This window comes from Toxorhynchites rutilus, chromosome 2 (assembly GCF_029784135.1).
Source record: "Toxorhynchites rutilus septentrionalis strain SRP chromosome 2, ASM2978413v1, whole genome shotgun sequence".
Lineage (NCBI taxonomy): Eukaryota > Metazoa > Arthropoda > Insecta > Diptera > Culicidae > Toxorhynchites > Toxorhynchites rutilus.
In genome coordinates, this window is record NC_073745.1 from 253,939,011 (window position 1) to 253,965,893 (window position 26,883).

At 35.4% G+C, this 26,883-nt stretch overlaps 1 protein-coding gene and 1 long non-coding RNA gene across 8 annotated transcripts in view; one reads left to right on the top strand and one right to left on the bottom strand.

Moving 5' to 3' along the window:
* Positions 1-26,883, top strand: part of LOC129764357 (cAMP-dependent protein kinase type II regulatory subunit) — a 193,508-nt gene that overhangs the window by 135,731 nt on the left and 30,894 nt on the right. Inside the window, exons 1-2 of one of the 7 annotated variants that reach the window (XM_055763350.1) lie at positions 5,893-6,018; positions 12,766-13,061. The exons of 5 other annotated variants lie outside the window; for them this stretch is intronic. In XM_055763350.1, coding sequence (XP_055619325.1) covers positions 13,004-13,061 — 58 coding nt within the window. In that variant the 5' untranslated portion in view covers positions 5,893-6,018; positions 12,766-13,003. Of the gene's footprint in view, positions 1-5,892; positions 6,019-12,765; positions 13,062-20,188; positions 20,421-26,883 lie in introns of those variants that run through there. One more of the 7 variants, XM_055763351.1, reaches the window with a different exon arrangement.
* LOC129764358 (uncharacterized) lies at positions 3,505-5,777 on the bottom strand. The gene is made up of 3 exons (XR_008741112.1): positions 5,368-5,777; positions 5,252-5,295; positions 3,505-5,177 (listed from the first exon to the last, which is right to left on the bottom strand). It is a non-coding gene; the product is annotated as an uncharacterized LOC129764358 (long non-coding RNA).

Consider the following 26,883-nt stretch of genomic DNA (forward strand, 5'->3'; position numbering starts at 1 on the left):
TAAGCGCTGCACTGTCACGTTCAGCACGAGCATATGCAGCGAGGGCAAAGCTAGGCGCTCGTTGTATTAGTGGTGAATGCATGATTTAAGGTGCAGATTCTGTGAGACAAATATCTGTGATATGATTGTAACATTGATCTAAGTATTGTTTCTAATGGGAGAATAAATACCATTATTATATGCTCAATATTGAATGACGTGTTCACAACACACGAATGCGTGGGTCGAAAAGATGAAAGTTATTGCACCAGTTACCTGACTTGTGGTTCTCAACATCGCGAAATACCACATGCATCTGCAGGACGTGTTCACGCTTATGTATCTCAACAGTAAACGAAAGTCTGCTTTTATTATGAACCTGTCCAATGCCGCGTCAGACACAGACACAGTGTCGCCATCCGGTACGATGCTAGTATTCATTTTAGATGATACATAAATCTGATATTGTTCTTGTGCTGGGAGTCACAATACACATGAATCAGCCATATCATGTTTTTACATAGATGAAACAAAATTCACGTGAGTAAAGAATGTACATAAACAGGATTTCCAACTGTGCTCTTGTTGAACTTTTTTTTAATGTATGCTCAAAGGACATCCGATTGTGAGTGCGTACAAAGTAGGTGTGTAATCACTTTTGAAAAGTTGCTGTGGTCTCATCATTTGTTATTCAACCAAGCTAGTACTATCCCTATGGAATAATACAAAAAACTTTTTCTCTCTTTCTTCATTGCAGGTTAGTAGTACGCGATCAATGAGAATCGTTCATGGACAAGTAGCTCAATGATGGTAAAGAACATATTCATTATCTTGATTAGTTTTGTGTCTCGGGTCCGATCAATCACTAAAGTTTTGTGAGATGAACACCCATTAGAGTATAAATATTCCATGTGTGTCATTTTCTAGTGCTATAACATTGTGTCACGGGAATCACAGGATAAATGGCTCAATTAATTTTTTCACCTCATTTGGCGGAATTCCACTGCTTCATTCATTACAATGCATCGCAGTTTAAATGAGATCAAAACGCGTTTTTCTTGAAACATCGTTTTTTTCGATGGCGGCACATTTACCGATTTGGCTGAAATTTGTTATAAGTATGTCAAAATTGTTTTTTTACCGAGTAGTATACCGCTTACATGATATTTTTGCTTTTCGATTGTATATGCGGAATTTAAGTAACGATTATTGTTACAAAAATTGAAAAAAAACCATATAGCCGCCATTTCAGCATTTTTTGAGTTCAAAACTATACGCTACGCTACCGATACGCTCCATGTTAGAAAATATTTTTTTTATGTATTCTAGTCAAATTTCAGCCAAATCAGTATTATTCGAGATAAATGTTAAATAAAAAAATGGGAAAATAAATAAATAAATACGCGCATCTCTTTCTACTGTAGAAGGCTTGAACCACTTCAACTAACAGTTTGATCTATTGTTGTATTGTTGTCTCCTGGCCTGAGAAAGTGTCAGAGCGAATCTCTACACTTGTTTAAATCTAAAAACGCATGCATTATATATTATTTTTCGACGTGTTTCTAGAAAAAAAAATCTTCATGTTATATTGTGGAGTACACGTGGCGGCAGAATTTTCTCTGAGTAATAACAGATGGCAACCGAGAGAAATCCTATTCTTCTCGAAATCTCGTATGTGATGAACGTGTTTACATGTTACATGTTACCACGTTTGACACGTTCGCTCAGTTGGAGCATGGTCACCATTAACTTCCACCAAAATGCGATGACTTTTCGCAGCTTTTTTCTTCATATTGAAGTAATGAAGTAACACACCACGCAAAAACACTCTCGTTGGTACGAAATTCGACATATACATAAAAAAATGTTGTTTACGCTTCAACTTTTTGACATATACTGAAAAAGACGCGCAATTACAGTAGCTTTCCAATGAATGTCTGGAAATTCGATTCACTGGAATAATAATCAAGTTACGCCATCTGTTGTAAAAACCGAAGAAACTTACCGGTACACCTAATAGAATTACTCCTGATGATTCTGCTATGCTAGTTCCGGTTGCGTTTGTCTTGAATTCTCATGAATTCTCATCTCATGGAAGTGCTTTGAATTCTGCGAGAGATTGTGGTCTAAAAAAATGAACAAGGTAAAGATAAACAAGAATCAAAATAATTATGTAGAACATGACTTTTTAAATATCATTTCTTGCCCAGCCCAGGTACTTCTCATACAATCTTCGTATGCCTAGCTTTAGAAGTCATTTTAAGAAACAATTGGTTTATGATATGGGCCTTAGTGAATTAGTTGTTTTGCCTTCTTCAAGTGACTTTTATACAACATGATATGCTATAGCTCAGGGATAACCAAACGGTAGTCCGCGGTCTAGTGCCAGCTGGTCTAGGATAGTGTCACCTCCAAACGCAATGGATTAAATATATAATCCCACCTTTTGCCGTGAATATTTATAAGCAGTGTTGCCCCACGTACATATTTTTCTGAAAAGGTACAGATTTTTTGGTTATTTTTGGTACAGATTCTGTACGGTACAGATTACAGATTTTCGTCGAAAAGTACAGATTTTTCTACGTTTGAAATTTCTCTCTTTTTTTTTTTGGTCAGTATTATTACTTGAAATCAGTCATTACATTCACCTGAGAATAAATTTCATTATGGAAAAATAAATTCATAATAAAAATTGCCCCCCGGTGGCGTTAATACTTAAGTATTTGTAGAAAATAAATGTAGACATAAAGTTAGTAAGTAAATATAATATTGTGTAGTAAATAAATGAGTATTTTTTCAAGCTTCATTATTTTTCTCTACAATGAATATTTTCTATGGTACAGATTTTTTGAAGAAAAGTACAGATGATAAATTTTTTTCCCCTTCTGGTACAGATTAAAATCTGACAACACTGTTAATAAGGTGCTTATGCTAACCCTAATAAAACATATCAGTTGTAAGAGTAGATTTTTCTTCATTAAAGTTTCCGTTCTATTTACTTTCAGATTGTTAGTTATATTATTAATCCATATTAAATCCAGTTGTTCAACCATGTCACTAGGAAGATTTAACAAATTATATTAACAAAACTTTGCTGAAATTCCTGGAAACATCCAGCATAAGGATTCAAAATTCAATAAAAACTGAATTTTTGGAGAAAACTCCACCTTTGAAGACTGCGAATGCGAGTTTCAATGCAGTATTGTTATATTAATTTTTAAACTATGATAAGTAATGTGAATCAATTGTGCAGATTTCTTTCAAGAAATATAGCCATGAATAGAGCAACAGTGATGAAGGGAAATTAGAAATTTCTAAAATTAAATATTGGCCCCTATTATGTAATTCTAGGTGAACAGAACTTTGCTGGTTAGCTCTATTTTGCTGTTATAGATACAGTCGGGTGAACGTTGTCGGCATAATTTTTCGAGCTGTTTCGTTTGCCTGTTGCATTTCTAGTGTTTTGCTTTGAGAAACATTTCGGCAACGTTTCAAAATATGAAATTCGTCGACGTTCGAGGAAGAACTCGTTTCGATAAGATTCTATCGATTTACAAAATACGATACGAAGTTCGGTGTGATGATTATAAGGATCGAATCTAACTGACTGGGACTGACAGTTACAAAATAAGAAAATAAAAATGCATACGGTTTGTTTCGGATGTTTTACAAAATCTGACTACTAACAAGTCGAATTTCTGACTATTTTCTATCCATGCAATAAGTATCTTTGGAAGCTGGGACCGACGCTGATATCATGCAAACGCTCTCAATGCGGGTTGAATGGAAAGCACAGCAAAAAAATCGGGGTTCTACGTGTTAACCCTACCATACTCGAGGATACGGTCTCACAGGCAGACCAAATTTTGTTTTGAGGGTACTGAATTAATAGACTATTGAAATTGAATGAAGTTGAATAAAAAGTGTTTCTGGAGTTTTTTTTTAATTTTAACTCTTATTACTTTAAATAAGTACAAATAACGCCTATAAATACACAATAGCAAAATGACATTGACAAGCGCTGTCTGTAAGATGTACTTTCAGTATTTTTTTTTCTTATGTTTTGTCTCAAAGCTATTGAAAATGGCGTAAAAAAACGAAAAGGTGCATTTTTCACTATAGATCCTATGGTGTACCATATAAGGACTCGAATATATGGTACTACTGCCAAAATGTTTTATTATGTACCCTATACAATATCTTCCATACAGCTGGGGATTCGGTTTGGGGGCACGTTTTACTCCCTTACCCAAAAACCGCCAGACCCTTTGGAAATATAAAAAAAATATTTGTACCGCGCAACACTGGAAAAAAACTGAAAAAACCACACATATCTAGGAAAGCCGTAGGAACACATTTAAATATGAATTAGAGAAGTACTAAATCTGAAAATCAAAAAAAAAATTCTAAATTTGAATTTTTTATAGTATTTTAATTTTTGATTAATTTTTTTTTTGATAATTTTTCTTGATACACCGTAGTAAGATGCACATCCAGTATTTTTTTCAAATTTTCATCTCGAAGCTTTTGAGGATGGCGTGAAATAAACGAACGTTTTTTACCATAGACCTTATGCTAATCCACATAGGGGTTCAAAAAAACTGCCAAAATTTCTTATTTAATGTTCTATACAATATTTGCCAGCTAGTAATTTGATTTGGGGGCACTTTTTACTCTCTTACCCGGCCAAGCCCTTTAATTCCTATTGCCAATTGGCCTCTATCGAACACATTTGTCTCGGTTGAATCTTTCAATAACCATTCGCAACTCAATAATTTAAGTTACATATTCATTGATAAAACTGCGGGACTCCAACCATTTTACACCCCTTTGCCTTAAAATATGCGTATCTCACGCTCGGTACACGTCTTATATCTAATTCTGTATCACAAACTTGCACAAATATACCCCGCAACTCAGATAGATGTAAATTTTCATTCCGCCGCTCAGCAACAACATCATCCATCCGTTCAACCGTGTAATATTGGAACCCCACCGAAACTAAAGTGAATGAATATTTACCCAACCACCACCACCTACACCTGCGAGGAGTTTCATCTTCGTTCTTACATACGGACTTTGAGCAAGCAAGCTAGCAAAACAGCAGAATCCTTCCTTTGGCTTCTAGTGCAGTGAAGATATGCTAAGTTCTCTCCTCTACCGCTAGCATCGCCATTTCCGGTGTCGTTCGGGAGAAGCTACAATATTGATTTAGTTGACTGCTCCGATATGTGGGTAAATTGAGCCATATACTCTATTATGTATGCCGTACATAAATACCTGACGTAGCGGAACTTGTCCGAAGGATGCGCACCGCTGGAATCAATATTTTACCGATATTCTTTCTGTAGACTATGTGAAAATGTTGGAAGACTATGTCAGACTTACCAAATCTCTCCAACCTGGTCACAACGGAATTAAACTCATGCCATTCAAGCAACGATCAATGATCGAATATGGGCAGCACTCCTCCGCACCATTCAGCAGAAACAGATCTCTGTGGGTCAGCTCTCCTCGTTTGCCTCGAGGCTTGCCATGAGTCGACGAGTATCCATATACAACAGTTTTGAGGCAGCGTCCATGCTCTACAGTGGACCATTTTTCCCCATCCTACAACAGTGGCGGCTTACGGTCCATTCGCTCCACATGTGCTCAACTCAGCGTGTTTATTTGTAGTCAGCCTCCCGAGTAGATTAGTTCTTTTGTTGTTAATTATATTCTGAAACACCTTGACTGTGAGTGAGTGAGCGAGGTGGTGGCCGGGGCTGTGTTTGAAGTGTACTCGTTATTGATGAACGCTACCTCCGACGACTGTTTTTTTCCCGGTTGACCGAATTCAGATTTAGTCCCAGCGCCCGTCCGTAGCGTGGGTTGACTGTTGTGGCACCTGGTGGCAATTCAGTCATCTGGTGGAACCGTAAGCGATCGGACCAGCTCTTCAAGTGGTCCAGAGCGGTGGCGAACGCGCGCGCTTTGCGAGTATGTGCACACAATGGATATAAGTTGGCTGCTGGAGGACCGTCCTGTAGTAGTCTGGGTGTGAGTGTGGTGCAGCAACCGGAGTGGGCGGGAAGCATTGATTTTTTTGTTTGTCCTCGAAAAATAATTAATACATCAACACAACACGAGCAGTTCAAAAAGTGGCGAATTCTAAGTGCGTGTGTGTTGTGAGAGCTTTGTGTGAAGCGCGCAGTGTCTCGTGCTGGAAGAATGCAAACAATTGCATGTTTTCGAGGCTTCAACTAATTTTAACCAAGCGCGACCTACATTGTGCAGAAATGAATAGGTGTCGAACCATTGTTCGTACAGAAACGGCGGAATTGATGCTGAGTAGGATAGATATGATCTGCATGAATGTAACTAATATAAATCAACATGAACCGTTAAATCCCATTTTTATTATGCAACAATTTCATGAAATAAGGATAAACCAAAAAAATTGGTTTCCATTTTGCTTCAACCATGAAGATTTGTTCGTAATTGGATAATTTTAAACCCATATTCGAAGAATGTCAAGTCAATTCAACTATTTATTGGCGACACCATCTTAGAGTGAAACATTGTGAAACGTTGTGGGTGTAAAGGCACTGGTCATTAAGCAATTTTACATACTTGAAACCTCCAGAAAAAAACTACGTTTTGAAAAACGGTCAGTTTTTTTCTTAATTTCTAAATTTAATTTCACTAAAATTTCTAAATCAGTAATCATAGGGGCTACAAAATTTTGTTCAAAAAAAGGAAAAAAAATTTCATTGGAAAAAAAATTACATTGGAAAAAATATTTGAAAAATTAAAATTCATTTTCATCAAAAACGTACTTTTTTAATTTTCGAAAAATAGTCCATACAATAACCAACAAGCCATTGGAAGATGGGCACTTCTACAGGAAAAAAGTTTATGTAACAAAAACTTTTTCATGTTTTCTCTGAAAAAAATAGTAAATCCTAATTTCAAGATAATATATAGTATATTAGCTGACCCGGCAAACTCCGTCCCGCCCAGAATGATCTTTTTGTTATGAATACTCTCAAACATTCACGTTTTCTTGATAAGTGAACGTTCAACGTTCTAATTGACCCTTCACAATTTCCTTTTACTATAAATTTCCTAGTACTTCTACCAACACTCGTCATTATAATATTCTCGTATAAAATTCATCATTCTCGTTCAAGATTCTCCAATCACTTGCAAATAACATGTTTCTCCGTTACATGGTATACATGTTTAATATAAAAATATAATAAAATAAAGACAGCTCAAATCATACGATTCCTTTCCCGAGTTTTGCGCACATTTGACTATCCTTTATTATCCATGACAAAGCAGCCGAAATGTGTTGAAAGTCACTATCAGGGCTCTGCATAGTCATAGTCAACTGAGGATAGTCAGCTGACTATCTGACAGACTATACCCGTATTCAGTTAGTAATGACTTTTGGCTTCTTCACGTAGTCTCTCCGCCAAACGACTAAACAGTCAGTCGGGCGTTTAGTCGCTATCTCCCTCTACTGACTCGACTATATCATTTCATTCTTCCCAGTTAAATTGTCCTCATTGCATTTTGAAGTGACATTCACCCAACACGAATTCGTTCCTCTCTTTCTCTCTCCCATGTACGTGTGCATGCATCGATGTTTGAGTTCAACGTGGTTTGACATACGCTACAGGTGAGCTACATTCTTCTGTATCATACACGAAAATTACTCACACGTATAAAATAGCGTCTGTGTGTATACGCTGTTTTGCACGCGAGAACCTTTATAGCATACTTGATAAATGTCTATGTTCGTTGGTTCGAGATCACGATGGGTAGACAATAAACCGTCGATTGATGGGGTGACTTCTTTTTTGTATCAAAAATCATGTTTTCGTTCCTCTTTATATGGACGTAAAAAAATATTGCGTACGCGGGTATGAATTAGTGTCAGGGGGAAATGGAAGTGTGGATTGAAGTCAGTTGGATGAAGAGGCAGATTTGTATTCATTAGCCGAGTCAGTTAAAATAACCACTGACTGGACTAGTTCACCAGTCATCCTCGCTAGTCAACGCTAGCCAATTCATTTTCTAGTCAAGTCACTTCTTGTTGCAGGCCGAAGCAGTTCTAGTCGAAGCGAAGCTACGGAGAGTAGAGTCGGTCCTCATTTTTCACCTTCGAAGATTTCGGGCCCTGGTCACTATATAATAGAGAGAAAAAAAATATCCATTTTTATTAAGGTAGACATCAAACATCGAATGGACTAACAACGCTTATCACGATGTAATTGTATAACATATGCGAATTCAATGTTCCAAATTTTCTCATTTTCCTTCAGTGTTTTCCGAAAATTTTCAATTGTCATGTTTGCTTCGAATATGCTTGGTTTAAATATCTGTGATATTTTTATGGGACCCCCTTCCCCCTTGCAAAGAAGGGTGGAGTGTCTTCCATCATAGAAACATTTGTTGTACTGTAAAATTCTCACATTTCAATTTTGATTCCATTTGCTCTTGCTGTGTTATTTCTTTAGTTATGCTGAAATTCGTATTTCTTTTGCATGGCAGCATCCCCCCTTAGAGAGGAGGGAGGAGTGTTGAAGCATCAGAGAAACATTGATTGCCCCCTAGAATCTCCATATCCATTTGTTTGATAAGCTCTCGAGCTATGGCGAAATTTGAGTTTCATTTGTACGACAGCTTCCTTCTTCGAGAGGGGGAGGAGTGTCGAACAACCATAGAAACATTCACTGTCCCCTGAAACCCCCACATGCTGAATTGAGTTTCATTTTTTTAACCAGTTCTCGAGTTATGCAAAAATTTGTATATCATTTGTATAGCCTTTGAAATGGGGTAGGAGTATCGAACCGCCATTTAAACATTTCGTTCCCGTAAAACCTCCACATGCCAAATTTGGTTTCATTTACTTGATTAGTTCTTGAGTTATAAAAATCTCCCCTCCTTTGAGAGGGGGGAGGTGTGTCAAATCACCATTGAAACTTTTATTACTCCTTAAGCCCCCATATGCCAGAATTGGTTCCATTTGCTTGATTAGTTCTCGAGTTATGTAGAAATTTGAGTTTCATTTGTATGACGGATGGGGAGGAGTATCGAACTACCATAGAAATATTTATTGCCCCTTAAAATGTCCAGATGCCAAATTTGGTTCCAATAGCTAAATTAGTTCTCTAGTTATGCAGAAATTTGTGTTCCACCTACCAGAATACATTCTCAGAATATGCACGAATAAAACCTAGAGCAGAGCCTGAACTTTTTAGCAATCTTTCGAAATATCCATTCATTGAGAATTGATTCGGATGCAACTCATCCGAATCAAAATCATTACATACTAACGGTAGTCTTACGTCAGCCTTGCGGTTATATCACAGATATAACCCACCCATAGTGTTTCTTTCGCAGTTGTAAAATGCCAAAAATTCGGCGCAATCGAAATCTATCCATTGAAATCAACCCTTTGCAATAGAGATAGCGCTGATAGAACTGCTTATCATACTCGAAAATACTTCAACAAAACTCGTGTTTGTGTACATGTTTGTCATGTTTCGTGAAAAATTTACTGCCCTTCAGCTAGATGGCTCATACAACATGTCAAGCATCTCTTGTTAGAAAAAGGGTCTTACGGCAGGTTGCGTTAGGATGATAGGATTTAAAACTAAACACAGCTCCCAGAGACAGTTTTGTGACTTAGTTTTATACGAGCATCTGTCAAAATAGATAGAGAAACGTCATATTTTACAGTTTTGCTTTGCGAAAACGTAAGCCAGGCAGACGTAGATGTTTCTAGAGTTTATGGTCCTGATTCTATGACGGACAATCACACGCAATTTTGGTATTATTGATTCCGCTCTGGTAATCTTTATGTCAAAGATGCATCACGACCGACAAATTGTTGGAAACATAGATAAAATAATTTACTAACTGTTTCGATTGTCCAGAAGCTTAAAGATTGCAGAATATTTGTCTGAAATCGCTCGAAAAAGGCTGGATATAAAATAAGTTCGATGTATGTATGGATGTATGGATGTAACACGAGTTACTCAACACGAGAGCTCAATAAAACTCATAGATGTATAAATGCTTTATATATCAAAATAGCCCCCTTCTGAAGCAGTACACTTTTCCCAACGAACAATCCAGCCATACGAACACTTTCCATAGCTTTATTCGAGAATTTCCTCCAGTTCACGCAGTGGATTCGTTTTTATGTATTCAATGCTGCCAAAACGGGTCCCGGTAATTTGAGTTTCGGAAAAAGTCGCACGAAGCCATATCTGGAGAGTACGGTGCTTATTCAATCACATTCGTTATATCTTTGATCTAAAATTCGTTCATAATGATCAATCGATGAGCTGGTGCATATTTTGATCTGTACCTGAAGGGGTAAAAATCTTTTCCATTTGTACTTTTTCTTCAGAAAATCTGTACCATCTGTGTACAACCTGTTGTACCATTCATTCATCATCACTTTCAGCCTTTGTTTCCGAAGCATGCATGGAACAAAAAACTGTTCTTCACATCAAGCTTCACGGATACGTTTTGTTTTCATTCATTTCTTTAGTTGCGTCTGTAGTGATTGTAGTTCTGTAGTTAATTACACTTTTACGCGTCTGTAGTTAATTACACTTTCCACTGAACAAAAGAATAATTTATGACAAAAACGGTAATCAGTGCCGTACAGAATCTGTTCCAAAAATAACGATGAAATCTGTACCTTTCCAGAAAAATATTTACGTCTGGCAACACTGCGACTTTTTCATGCCAAACATCAAAACATCAACCAAACTATGACGAACGGTCTAGTGAGAGATATTTAATTCACGGGCTAGCTTCATTTCTTTTATTGTGTCGATGTTTGGACTAGTTGAAAAATTTCATCGCCGAGCAAAAATAAGTTAACTTGTTCTTAATGACGCTGTAAACAAACTAGATGACAGATCGCGCTCAAAATTGACATTAACACCACTGACAGTGGTACCAACTGTAACAAATTTAAAAAAAAATGTTCAGCGTGAAGATTCGAAATTACGAATCTCCTGTTATATATTTGACAATATGTAAAATCCAAAACCTAAAAATCCAAAATCCAAAAATTAATAATTCAAAAATCAGCGTATTCATTAGGGTGCCATAAATGTATGGGAAAAATCAACCCTAAAATTTCAAAAAGTTGCCTTATACAAAATGTTCACCACATCGAAAGAACACCCTATGCAAAATATCAGCTTAATCGGACTTAAGGGAGAGTGGCACAAAGCGGTCAAAGTTTGAGTTTTTTGAAAATTGAAAAATCACCCAAGGAAATCGGGGTTTTCGAAATTTTTGTTTGGTGCCAATGAAATTGCATGAAACGTCGAGATCTAGTGTTATCTCGTTTTTTTTTGTCAAAAATCGACACTCTGGGAGATTTTTATTCCGGACTACGAGACGAAAAATATGATTTTGGTTGCCAATAAAAATAGTTATCTCGGGTTTTCATTCGGAACTTGCTGCGAATTGTTGATTTGCACGATAATAGACGAATTTAGACGAGTAATGCAATTTTAGGACATTTGACATTAAAAAAAATCGAAAACCCCAATTTCGAGCGATCTTTCGGTTTTTAAAAATCAAATATTAACGTCTGCGACACTAATAAATGAAGTACGAATGAGCTAATGTTTTGCATAGGGTATATTTTCGTGCAAATCAACATTTCGCAGCAAGTTCCGAATGGAAAACCGAGATAACTATTTTTATTGGCACCCAAAACCATATATTTCGTCTCGTAGTCCGAAAAAAATCTCCCAGAGTGTCGATTTTTTTCAAGATGACACTAGATCTCGACATTTCATGCAATTTTAAGTCATTTGGCATCAAAATTTTGTTTTTCGTAAACCCCGATTTATTTTTCTCCCCCCTTGGGTGATTTTTAGATTTCCAAAAAACTCAAACTTTGACCACTTTGCGCCACTCTCCCTTAAGTCCGACTGAGCTGATATTTTGCATAGGGTGTTTTCTCGAGGTGGTGAACATTTTTTATGGGGTAACTTTTTGAAATTCGAGATGAACATTTTCATTGGTACCCTAGTATTCATGCATCGTGTATCGTTTTTCTCAATTTTTCTCAATTGGTAAATCGGTAATCGTAAACTGTGAATCACAACTCGTACATCGAGACATCATTAATCAATCACTAGCTGACCCGGCAAACTTCGTCCCGCCCTAAATTTGTTTTTTGTTATCAATACGTTCAAACATTCACGTTTTCTTAAGTTCATGGGTCCAACCGCATTGCCTAATTTGGTTTCATTTGCTTGATTAATTCTCGTGTAAAGCAGAAATTTGTGTTTCATTTGTATGGCAGCTCTCCCTTAGAAAGGGAGGGTAGGGGGGTGGGTGCGGGGGGTTGGAGAGTCTAACCACCGTAAAATCATTTATTGCACCCTAAAACCTTCATATGCCTAATTTGGTTTCATTTTCTTGATTAATTCTCGAGTAATGCTGAAATTTATGTTTCATTTGTATGGCAACCCCCCTTAGATAGGGAGATGGAGAGTCTAATCAGGTCAAATGGAGAGGAGTTAGGAGAGGTTAAGGTCAAACACGGAGAGCAACTCCGAAGTGCAGTTTTTCTTAGCTCAATAGGGAAGGACAAGCGAGACATAGCAGATTAAGCATCAAAATAGAAACAATATAATGAACAAAACGGTGAATGTTTAGCCTAAATCGGACCAAATCGGAGGTTCACGTAAAAATAATTGATTCATTTTCCCGGAAACATATTTTCCCAAAAATTCGACACTTTATATTCAGAGACAGGGGGACAAGTATGTATGTCATAGGTATTTTTCAGGTACAAAAAGATTTTCATGCTCAAAAGGCACAAACGTCGTATGAGCACACATATACGCCGTCATCGTAAATACTTTCTACTACCCTGAACCGTGTATATTCGAACCAAGATTTCGTAGAACTGTGCTTATGAAGAGTGAAACAAAAGCAAACTAATTTTCCCACTAATAAACGGAACAAAAATATTTCGGCGCGCAAAATGCATAAATGGCGCTCGTTGCTATTCGGAAAAAGTTGTTCAAGTCGGAAGCGGAAGGGTGAGTCAAATTAAAAACAATCAACTTGTCGTTGTGTGATGTGATTGATAAGCACCTCTTTAGTTTGTTTTAGATGATTGCACGGGACACTTTAAGTAGAAGGAGGTGACTATCTATGGGATGACTCGCACTCGTTTGATCGCTATCAGTTTTGTTTCCACTTAGTGCTAGATTTATGGGTGTAGACTCATCAACCCTAGACGTGATAAAAAAATTGATTAGTCTATGAATAGCGGAAGAGCACGATTTGCACATTAACACTTTCGTCGCCCCGTCACCCAGAAATGGGGACACTTTCGTCATTCAAAATTGAATAGGATTTTTAATAGGAATTTGATAAATTAGGTAATTATAACCATATCGTTATAATGTTTATACTATCCTTTTTATTAATTTATAGTGCAGATGGTTTGTACTGCAGCTTTTTTCGAAAACCATATAATATGAATTTGGCATGTGTTATTGTTGTCAATTCATCTTCAAATTAAATTAAATATTGCTAGATCATGTAAAAGTTGTCTTAAAACTAAGTGTGATTCTCATTTTCTAATTTATCCGCAAGTTGTGCTCCGCAAGAAACTTAGAAACGTTGCTTTGGCCGACGAAAATGTTAACTAGTAGTTTATTGTTCGCATCCTTTCTTGTTGGAAAATAAATCAAGATTGTTTCATTGAGGTGTACAGTACTCCATATACCATATTTTCAGCGCATGTCACTGCCACAATATGAAAATAATTAATTCGTATGAAAAACAGGCGAGAACAAAGTTTTCCCACGGCAGAAGAAGAAATGCAACTGTGTGTCAACACAGAGAGTGGAAACACGTCCATTTGATCAGCTTTTGTGCGGAGCTATGTGGTAATTGCTGTTTAGAAAGCAAAGTGCTTTTCTAAAAATAGTGTGATTTGATTTACGGCGTTATTATCGCCTGCTCGGAGGCGGAAAACGATAAAAACGCCCCACAAATTGGATCGAGGCTGTGACGTAAAACAATTTCATAAATATATAAGTTGCTGGGTGCATATAATTTCAATTGTGGAGGACTTTAGATATACAGTCATTATATTAAATGGTTCAACAATATTCAACCACGAGCTAAATCGAACACACATCAATTATAGAAAAACCAAACACCAACACGTATGCGGCGAAGTTGGAGCGTGTTCCTAATATTGATCCAATCGAGAATATAACCAAATTGAACTGTCATTTAATTTAGGATGGCGGTACTATGAATAAACCCGACAAAAACCATTCATAGAGTTCATACTGATCTAGTTGAACAAGAGGAATACAATTTCTGAGAAAAGAAAACTTCTTTCTAGGTTCAATTACCACCATTAACAGAAATTGATATCAATTTTGCAGTGCGCTATCTGCTGCTGTACCAGCAGTGAGATCAAATAATCCCGACCATGTGGATCACTTAACCTATTCGAACCCCCGGTCCATCGGATGGTGACCACCAAATAAAGATCTCGCTAGTAATTACGCTCGTTCGCCCAGCGGAGTGACTGCTGCCAAATCTTAAACCGCTTCAAATTGGCGGCGCTGCCTCAATTATAGAGCAGTTATCACTTCTGGGGAGCGCCCCATCATAACAAATTAGCGAACGAGTAATAAAATTTTATTTTTTCGGATTGTTGGTCCCCACCTCCTCCTCAAAATGGTCAGAATGGTGATTGTTTGATTCATTCATTATAGCGAGAGCTGGATGTGAATTTAGATTGTATGACGCCTCTGGAGTTAGAAGCACCCTCGATTGAAAGAATGAATGGTAATCATATTTTGCCATCCGAATACTTGTATTCTTAGTATATTTCAAGTTTGAAAAAATATACCAAAGTTGACATCAAACGATTCAATCTTATTTTTTAAAATTTTTCAGATTTTATTTTGATTCTAATTTTCATTTAAAAAAAACTTTTTGTATTTTTTCAAATTTGAAATCTTTTTTTTTCAATTTTATTGTTTTTGTAACTCTTAAAATATTCAATTAAAATTTTAATATTCATTGTTTTAGTTTTTTAATTGTTCGATTTCACAATTTTTTAAATCTTTGATATTAAATTTTTCTAATTTTAAATTTATTTGATTTGTAACTTGTTAAGGTTTCAATTTTTCAGTATTTATTGTTTTAATTTTCAATTTTTCAATTTTCGATTTTTCAAATTTAGGTTTTCAATTTTCAATTTAATTTTTTTCAATTTTCGTTTTAATTCTTATTCCCAATTTTAAAAAAATGCTTTTTTTCTCTAAATAACAAATCTTTTATTTTGATTAATGTCACATTTTTTTAAAACTTCAATTTTAATTTATTTTCAATTTTAAATTTATTTGATTTGTCACTTGTTAAATTTCGTTGTAGTTTGTTTGTAATTTTAAATGTTTGCATTGTCAAGTGTTGAAATTCAAAATTTCTTTTTTTATGGTTTAAAAGTAAAATGTTTCAACTTTCGATATTTTCAAATTTTAAGTTTTCCAATTTTTATTTTTATTTTTTCAATTTTCAACTTTGAAAAATTTATTTTTCAATTTAGCCATGTTTTTTTCGATTTTACTAGCCACACATTTACCTGGCCCTAAAGGTTGAACGTTGATAAAGTTTTTTTAAGATTGAAGTACAAGTTGCTGTCCAATCAATTCGTGCTCAATTCACGTTTCATCGTGTAGGTCTTGCTACTAGCAATTTATGTAATTGTGGTCCAGCATGTCATTATATCGATCATGTTGTTTGCTTATGTAATATGCAATGCTATTCATGAATTTAACTGGCTGCTGATTTAGAAGTTCAGGAGGGTATACTCACGTATACTTTTCCATTCAATGTATCAAAAGAGAAAAAAATTGAACAATGAAAAACTCGATTCGAATGCAATTACTACACACAATCACAGTCCTATGTCAAGATCCCGTCCGTGCCCCTAGGCCCAGACCCATCAACTTTTTGTTTTAAATTTTTTAAATTTTAAATTTCTTAAATGTTTAAATATTCAGTTTTTGAAATTATTAAATTTCCTAATTCCTAATAAATTGATAACCTAAATTCCAAATTTAATTTTTTTTTTGTTCTTATTTTCCATCAATCAATTTTTCAGTTTCCAAATGTTCACCCCCGATATTGCCCGCAGATTTTTTTCTATCTCACGACTTTCCTGGCGCAGAATGAAGAATAAGAATAAAAGGGGATAATTGAATTTTCAATCTCTCAATTGTGTTACAATTTGCCAGTTCATTAGTTTTTCAATTCAATTTCAATTAATTTTTTTTTTGTTCAATTGTCCAATTTTCAAATGTTCAATTTCTAAATTTTCTAAAAATTGTTTTCAATGTCTTTTTTTTTATCTCTGCTTTTTTTTCAATGTGCTTTTAAAATTTTTCAATGTTTAATTTTTTCAATTTTCAAATTTCATTTTTCATACCTTATTTTTCAATATTCAATGTTAAATGTTCAAATTATCGATTTTTCAAATTTAGGTTTTCAATTTTTAGTTTCAATTTTTCCAATTTTCCTTTTGATTCTTAATTCCAATTTAAAAAGACGGGTGGGTAATGTCGAGGACATAACCGAAGAGGCATACTACTCCTTTTGGTCGGAACCAGGAGGCACATAGTGCGTTCAGACAATGTTTGACATTTCACAATTATTCGATCGTTTATCTCAAAAAAAAAATAAAACGTTATTCTATGCGATAGATGCGTATAAATATTTCCTATCAATTGATGTAAACATCTTTCCGATTTATTAAGAAATGCTAGAGTTATAAGCGTTCGAAATCTTTCATGTTTTCCCACATGTTCGATGCCTAGATTTTCATTTTACCTCCTATATCTTCGGATTACACGTAGTTCCTACGTAAAAATTTTTCTTTTTTTATTTTTTTTTCCAAAATTCAAATTTTTAAAGTGTTTTCAATTTTATTATTTTTTATATATATTTTTTTTTTTTTGATAGAAATTTTAAGATTTTGATTTTTAATTTTTTCAATTGTTCAATTTCACAATTTTTTAAATATTTAATTTCAAAATTTTCTCAATTTCAAATTTATTTGATTTGTAACTTGGTCAACTTCAATTTTTTCCGGGTTTGATTTTTGAATTTTAAGTTTTTCATTCCTAATTTTCAATTTTCCCATTTTCCAATGTTTGAAATTTTCAAATTTTCAAGTGTTCAAATTTTCGATTTTTGAAATTTAGGTTTTCTATTTCTAATTTTAAATGTTACCATTTGTCAAGTGTTCAAATTAAAAATTATTTTTTATTAAGGTTTAAAAGTTTTATGTTCAAAATTTTCAATTTTCAAATTTTTGAAGTTTAAGGTTTTTGATTTCAAATTTTTAAATTTTAAATTTTTTAATTTCTCAATTGTTAAATTTTCTTATCAATTTTTTTCCAATTTTCGACTTTACAAAGTTTCTGTAATTTACAATTCACATTTTTTTATTGTCCAATTGCTAAATTTTCAAAAAAAAACAAAATTTTCTAAAACTTATTTCAAATATAATTTTTTTTTAAATTTCTACTTTTTTTCAATGCTTAGCTTTTTTAATTATGCCTTTTTTTTACAATTGCAAATTGTTTAATTTCATAGTTATTTAATTTTTAACAAATATTCTAAAATTCTAAAATTTGATTTTATGGTTTTGTTATTTCCCTAATTAATTTTTTTTTATTTGTGGAAATTTGTCAATTTTTAAGATTTACATATTTTCAATTGAAATTTTGAATTTTCGAATACTCCATTTTTCACATAGTTTAACATCCGGCGAGAAAGTTTTCATCAATCAATTGGAAATATTTGTACGCAGTCCGACGTCAACGTTACGGTCGTCGTGTCCTGGACATAACCTCCTATATTTTTTTCCGCTGATGCACGATGCTTTTGATATTGCAATATTAAAATAAAGTACCTCTCTGGTATGTTAGTTGTTTGATTTTGTCGGCACAGTTTGATGAGCACAGACTAGACCAATCACAACGTGCGATTTTCATTCTGATAGTCTAGCATTATTCATTTTTCTATTATTCACATTTTTTTAGACAAAATTGTAATTGTATTTATTGTTATAGACGATCGAAAGTTTTCATAATTTCGTTACACGTTCAGTTCTTAGATTTCCTTTTCGTTGAACCTGATCTTCCGTGAAAATCGTAACTCGAAATTCAGTTGTCTGATTAAAGAATGGTACTCGACAAAGTTATTGTAAAATTAATGAATAAAAAAATATACTCTGGTGCCGCTCATGAAAATGAAGAAACTGATTTGAAAAACAATATGAAATTCCAATACGTAGCTATTTGAGAAGATACACTGGAGTCGCTTTTTTCGCGGGGGACACGTACCGCGTAAATTCCAAAATCAGCGTTAAAAAACCGCGTAAATTACTAAATCCGTGTAGAAATCTAACAAGCAGTGAATTATTAGTTTAAAATGTAACCCATATTCTAACAATTGATTAACTGATTAACTTAAATCATATCTGTTTCTCCTTTCGTTCTCAGTCACATCAATTAGCACATTAAATCTGTTTACACTGAAGTCATTTTTTACGCAGTTGATACGTGCCTCGTAAAAAAAACGTGTATATTTCGAAATCCGCTTGAAAAAAAAACCGCGTAAATACTAAAATCCGCGTAAAAAACGACACAAATTCCGAAATCCGTGTAAAAATAAATCGCGTAAATTTCTAAAACCGCGTAAGAAGCGACTTCAGTGTAATATAAAAAATGTATCTGCATATAGATTAGAGTGCCAACGAAAATGGCCATCTCGAATTTTCAAAGCGAACTTGATTAAAAATGTTGATTCCCACGAAAAACTACTCTATGCAAAATATCAGCTCAATCGGACTTCATTTTCTAGTGTCGCACAGCGGTCAAAGTTTGAGTTTTTTGAAAACCGAAAAATCACCCAAGGGGGGAGGAAATCGGGGTTTAAATTTGATGCCAAATGTCTTCAAATTGCATGAAACGTCGAGATTTATTGTCATCTCGCAAACGCAAAACGTATGGTTTTGGATGCCGATGAAAATAGTCATATCGATTTTTCATACGGGACTCCCTACGAAATGTTGATTTGCACGGTAAAATACCCTCTAAAGTAAAGGAAATAGGGGTTTTGAAAAAAAGTTTTTTGGTGCCAAATGTTTTAGAATTTCATGAAACGTCGAGATTTACGGCTATCTCGAAAAAAAAAGTTCGTCAAAAATCGACTTTTCAGACAAAAACGGCCAAGTGCCGATAAGTCAATTTCTGACAAAAAATTTTTTTTCGAGATGACAGTAGATCTCGACGTTCCATGAAATTTGAAGACATTTGGCATCAAAATTTTTTTTTCGAAAACCCCGATTTCCTGTACTCCCCCCGTGGGTGATTTTTCTGTTTTCAAAAAACTTAAACTTTGACCGCTGTGCGACACTAATAAATGAAGTCCGATTGAGCTGATATTTTGCATAGAGTAGTTTTTCGTGGGAATCAACATTTTTAATCAAGTTCGCTTTGAAAATTCGAGGGTCACTTTTTTGGCACTCTAATATAGATATTATACATTAAAAATATATAGAAAATTTTATTCTGAGAATTGCCGTGCTCCAGATATAACTTTTCTTAAGTGGTTACGACTGCACTGCAATTCACTGTATTTTCATTTTCTAGCCCGATTCGGCACCACTAGCCGTCGAACTTCGACATATGAAAACAGCATTTGAATATTTGCATCATTTTCAGTTAGAATTATTTTATGTAAATAGTTTAAAAAATCGGAGAGGGTCTGACAAGACGCGGGTATCATTTTTATGCTATAACTAACAGAAATTCAGAATTTCGTTACTGTCGTTTTCAGTACCAACGCTTTTTCGAACGAAAATTCCTCTGTCGGTCCAATGAAATCTAACAGCGAAACAGACTAAAAATTCAGTGACTGATGCGAGGCTCAACTTGTTAAGATGAAGATAATACGCACAGTAATATAGGTCAAATATCTACTTCATCTTCAACAATCAATGCTTTTACTGTATCCGAACCAGAGCTTCGAAACCTATCTAAACAAATTAAATCGTGAAAAAATGAGAAACATGTTTGTACCATTTTCCTGGACGCGTAATTTGTTTTTCTGACGCTTTTTGTAGTAGTGCACTTTTCCATACAATAGCACCAACGCACGCACACTCACCACAGCACTCCAACTGGCACTCCACGCTCAGGACATACCTTTCGAGGATTTTTTTTGTGGTACACAGTGAAGAGGAGAAGAGAACAAAAATCGACATCAGTGCAACATTTTCAAACCTGCATTGCCCGTCTGGGAAATGGCAGTGCAAACTGCAACGCAGAACTTTGATGTGTTATCTTCAGTGAACGGTAAGACCTGTTACCCCTGATATTGCGAGTTTACTTTTCTCCACAATCCTGTTAGATTTCCATTCAATGTCGCCCACTCTTTCTGGATTGATGTAGTTCTCTTGAATTCAACTAATTATGTGTGATTTAAATACCTAGATAAAGCTACAGACGAGTATGCTTCTGTTTAGTAGGTTCATAGAAGCGTAACAAGGACACGTATTTTTGGCTTCCTATCCGTGGGATGCCTTTTCAGTCTACAAAGAGATGCTTTCCGATCACCGTCCCTCAAAAACCTAACAATGTTGAATGTACCTGTTTCTTATTGATGACATGATTCCGTTTTATCAATCACCCAAAAACACTTGCTCTCATTGCACTGATAACCAGCATGATGTTTACATTGTAGCTTATCAAAGACATTGTCCGTTGAGGCCAACTAGAGGAAGTAAACTTACACACCACTTACAGAACCAACGCTATGGTTTATCAGTCGAGCAAAACAAATGTAATTGATTGTTGTGAACATTAATGTTAAACTACTGTCCCTGCTTTGTGTTATGTTTTAAATGCTATATCACTTTCCCCCTTATGAACTTAAAATAATTCATCAAAAACATATATCATAGGGTAAGTTTGTTTTTGATTGCGACTCAGAGTCATTAAATGGCTCGTTCACGCCTCTTGCTTGTTGTGTGACGAGTTCGCGAAACAAATGACAACGGGTTTACATTGTGTTAAAGTCGTACGAAAGAGGCATGTGCGACAGAGCGGGAGTTGAAGAAATTAATAAGTCTTTGGTGTGTTTGGGAATTGTCACATTGGAATTGCGAGATTATGGCGCTGAGCTCTTATATGCTCTCGACGACGAATGACTTGATGGTTTGAACCCACTCTGCTTGGATCACCACCATTAGGGTGAGAAGTTCAACAATGGAAGCGAGTTGAGGCTAATTTATATTTACACGAGTATATTTGGCAGTGTGAAATGATCGTGCGTCGGAAGTAAGAGGACGCTCTTCTCTTAGCTTAATATATTTGGTTCGATTATCTTCGGTGACTCAGCGCTTATTCCACCCTTGAAATAATCAATCAGTAGATCTTCAGAAGTCCTAATAATTTTTCACTGTTGAATGGAAGTGCAATGAAAATCTTGTATTTTGTGTCTAAAACGAGATCATTCTTTACATCGAAAAACAATTTTCCTAGATAGCCTTTATTATCATACACTCCTCCGATTTTTTTTTTCAAATTTTGGACCATACCTCGGTTAAAATTTTAAAATTAAGATTCAACTTCACCAGCCGACATATTTTCCCATATGTTTAAAACTTGGTAAACCATTTTTTTAAAACTTGATACTTTTGATTTTTTTATTCTTATTCAAAATCATTGGTTTATTTAAAAAATCATAAATCAAATTCCAGATGCCTGAATAAAAAAGAATGTTTGACAAAGTTGTTGGAAAATTAACTATTTAGGAGAAGCAATATTTTAAATAAAAATCTAACTCAAAAATTGAATTCAATATTAAAAACTTTTCATATCTTCCACCCTTCAATTTTTTTTTGTATATTTTTATTTTAACACCCTTCGCTTGACGTACAGTGATGACGTGGTAAACTCACCAAAACGAAGATAGGATTAAAAATTTATAGAATTACAATACTTTGTGAAATCTTAACCATTTAAGAAAAAAACATAAAAATGGAATCTACATGCGATTCTACATGAAAAACTATATACAGGGTAACTTCGATATAACGTACATTTTACTTTCAAAATTGTACGTTGTATCGAATTGTACGTTATATCGAAACACCATAAAGGACTCAGAAACGTGGCTTATAGTACTTCATTTTGTTGCTGTTTGAGTACGTTATATCGAAGTTTCCCTGTATAACGTGTTATTCTGGGACTAACCGTTCTCGAGATATAACCAATTTAATATAATTAAAATCATGTTCGTGAAATATTAGAAAATGCATACTGCTGCTTAGACTAAGGTTTCAACATCGTATATAAAAAATGGTTATATCTCGAGAACGGTTAGTAGCAGGAGAAAGTGCTTTACATTTATTTTTTTAGGGTTCTCGAAGTGTCTGAGTCAAGGGAGACCCTAGCATTTTTTTTGGGATCACACACTTCTTACCTAACATCAAAAATTCTTTTTCCTTCAAATAAAATATTGAGATTTGAAAAATATATGAAAAACAAAAAGACACATTTTTGAACATCAGCTAGAGTTTTTTCGTTCTGAAACACAGGACACAGAGAATCATAAATGAAAATAGAAACAAACAGATATAAATAAGAAAACCATTATGTGTGGCGTTCAGGACACTATTTCATTGCAACCACAGCGGCACAAATTTTCATCTTCAGTTTTCAACCGAAGAACACAGCTCTCATCACAGTAAAATACCTTTTTCGCGTCCTGCTTGAAATGCGCTGCATTTGACGTAACTTTTAACCCACTGGAATTAACGAAAAAGGAATTCCGAAGCAAATAAAAGTTTCGTTCAACACGGCGACGATATAGAAACTGAGGTTGACTATCGTTTGTTTGTTTCTTCTATAGATGCTTTGAATTTTTGCGGTTCATTTGCCTCTAGCCTTGGAAAAAACATTGACAAAACTTGATTATCGGTCTTGAGAAAGGTCATTCGTCAGCCTAGCCACCGCTGCCGCCCGGTCGCTAGCTGGATGACTGAAGAATCGTGTATGAAACCGTCGAACAAATCATACCGATCGAACAAAAATTATCAAAATTCAAATTTGTCTTTCCAAAAGTGAACCGCGAGAGAAAATAAAAGAGAAAGATGTTGCACGTCCTAGGAACGGTGTGTGATATCTTCCACTCTTCTTTTGTATCTAGTACCATCGTTGCATGTGATATCAGCATTAGGAAAGACTGTTGTCTGCACGCTAGCAGGTGCTAGACTAAGGATTGACTTTTTTGTTTAAAGTTTTTTTTATTCAGGTTTTCTGAAGTCTAGTACATTTTCATGACAATTAGTATTTTAATTCGTTTAAAATATTTTGGTTGTAGATCTTATTGCATTTGAGGGGCTTAGAATAAAAGGGGTGTAAGTGATTTGATCGATTTCTCTACATCTACTCTCTCTTTTGGTCATACCTTAGCTGCAAATACATTCCCAGCTGTATTTGATAATGTGGAAGATAGGTCAGAACCTCATCTATCGGATTCTATAGCAAACTTAAATTGGAACGTTTTTGCAGTTGAGTTATTAACTAAATAAAATGTTGATGAAGAGAAATCGATCAAGTCACTTACACCCCTTGCATTCTGAGCCCTTCATTTAATCCCGGAGAGAGGGTTGTATTAATTTTTAATTGAGAAGAAAAATTTATAAGCTACCTAACAAGACTGAATAAAACAATGGAACCAGCTACCGAATCATTGCGTGCGAGGACCGCTGACAAGACGTTCCTGAACCAAGTCAGGATTTATATTTTTCGCTCTTCCAGCACCTGAAGACCACACAAGTGGTGGGTCTCGGAAATTCAGATCCTTGGTGGGCTGTCCAGAACCATCCAAATGATCTTGTTCTAGATGACTAGAAGTTTGCGATGATAACTACGAGGGTCGTTCAAAAAATAAGTTTAAGTGCCTCAGAACTCGCGAAAAAATAAAGTTAAGACAAAAAACAAGGTGATTTTCGTAATCTACGTTTTATTTTCTATTTTTCTACATAATCGCCGTAACGCCGTAAACGTTCGGCGGTCAACGATTCGATAACACTGAAGAAATTCGTGACGCTGTTACATCGTACTTCAAAAAGTTGGACGCTACGCACTTCGCGCTCGTAATAGAAAAACTCGTGCCACGCTATGAATAATGCCTCGAACGCAACGGCGATTATGTAGAAAAATAGAAAATAAAACGTAGATTACAAAAATCACCTTGTTATTTATCCTTACTTTATTTTTCCGAGATTTCTGAGCCACTGCAACTTATTTTTTGAACTCATATTTACGCATCCCTCCCATATTGACAAATCATATTCGATCACCGGTAGGATGATTTGTTTAAGTATCCCAAATTAATTTTTCTGCCAACAGAGTGGATATTCGCCAAGCGGCTATAGCCACTTGATCAGTTCGGAAGACTTCGTGGATGTTTCGCTCACATGGGAAGCGGAGTTCGAATTACTGTACAGGGTGAAATCAAGCTAGATGACATCACTCGACCAATTGATGGTAGTGTTGGACTATATAAAAAAGTCGTGATGATTTTTGATGCGAAAATAGGATGGTTTATGTTTTCGGCGCGTTGATGCAAATCATCCCGGATTACAAATAGTCGTACAGAACATTCAGACCTCTCTACAATTTCCTGGTTAGCGGACGTATCACTCGACCCTTGTAGATGATTGCGGTGTCATCATCGAACATCGACAACACACCATCACTAGGCAGGGGAGAAGCATGTGATGTAACGATGTTTATCATGATACAAACTAGGAGGCTACTCTGCGGGACTCCCGCGATGACGTTGAAAATATCTGAGAGTACATTGTTCAGAAAGACCTGGAAATTCCTGTCCAATAGATAGTTCCCGATATATTTTTTTGATTTTTTTTTTTAATTCTTTTTTTTATCTACCAATTCTGGCATGGATGATTCTCTTAAGACGGTTTAAATTGGTCTTCAGGGGGAGGAGGCCAGTACTTTGATACTGGTGACGAATAGTGTTGCGGAATCTATTAAGATTTTCAGTTAGCCTATCTAGGTTCTGGTGGTTACATAATAGATTTAAATGGAAACAGGCTCTCGGAGTTTCTGAGGTGTCACTACAGACGTGTGTGACCTTACGTTGTCCTCATGGAACACAACATTTCTTCTGTTGGCCAATTCTGGCCGTTTCTAGACAATCACTAACTTCAAACGGATCAGTTCTTGACAGTAGAGATCTGAGTTTATTGTTTGGCCATACAGGAACAACTCAAAATCAATTATTTTTTTCAAGTCCCACCAAATACACAGTAGAACCTTCCTCGCCGGTAGTTATGGCTTAGCCACCATTTCAGCAGCTTCACTACGCTTTGTTCACGTATATTGTCATATGTAAGTCATTTCTCATCCCCATCCGCCATCCGTTTAAGAAATGGGTCGATTTCATTCCGTTTGGCCAAGGCTTCGCAGAAAATCGATCCATCGTGTTTTTTGGTGTTTATTGTTGCGGCAAACATCGAGCTTCTTTTTGAATCCAACTCTGCGCAACTGTTTTTAAACTGTTTTGTGATTGCAACGACTACTAAAATACCGGTCAACTTCGATTATTTCTGTGATTTCTTCGACATTCATAATAATTGATTTCTTTTTCCCCAACCTAATATTTTCACAAGACATGCTGCGGACCTCCATCTTAATATCGTTCTATAAAATGACGCACGGAAGGAGATGCTTGAGCTTGGGTAGACTGTACACTTCGTGGTTGCTCTCTGTGATTGACCTGAATCAGCCAAACTGCACGAAGAACACACTGAATGACGCTTGGGAGTAGCAAATCATTCTCCTTGTACAAGATTCGGTGATTCGAGCTTTCAATAGTCAGCAACGATGCTGGCTACTACCTTACAGTCACCAGGGAAAGGGAAGGAATGTTAATATGATGTTCGCAGCCAGAAGAATCACGCCTATAGCGTGGTTTTCTTGTGATTATCACGGAAGGAAAAAATGTTAGTGGGAATGGGTCAGAGGAATCAGGATTCACTGTGGTGAGTGAAGTGATTTAGAGTTATCCATTTTTTTTTTTGCATAATAACCATGGAATAACCAAGATATTACAACCATCCTACTTAGGGGCTTCGGACTGTCTGATCTGGTTCTCATTAGTTTCAGGTTATTTTTTGGACATGCTACTATAGAGATCCGTCATTCGTATGCGGAGTTACAAGGAGAGGCCAATTTATTGGAGTACATTTAGAGTGCAATAAGTTTCTCGAACCATGGTTTTCGTGAAAAATCTGCACTATTTGCAGCCGTTGTTCCGGCGTCAGTCTATTCATGATGAAATATCAAATCAAGCGAAACCCAAAACAAGTTATAATTGTCAAAAACGTTTCGAAAAGTCGACATAAAACCTTTATGAAACACTCATCACATCGGTGCAATAATTAGTCAATTAAAATAAATTCACATTCACTCTCGTGTTGACGAGAAGCAGGAAATTGTACATAAAAATTAGAATGAAAATCCGGGTGGGGAATAACAACAGAATAATTGTTTGAGCGCGATAAAAGATGCATTCATAATGTTCACTACTCACTCCCCTGTGAGCAAATCGAAATATATATCGTTCAATCAACAGAATATCTATAGCAATACTCCGTTTTCACTTTCATATTTGTCGTCCACAATAACAATTTTTGACGTAGGACTACGTCTTTCATTTCTATACTGGGGTGTAATTTCAAAGTTTCGAAAACGAAAGCGTTACGCCGGAGAACGAGATTTT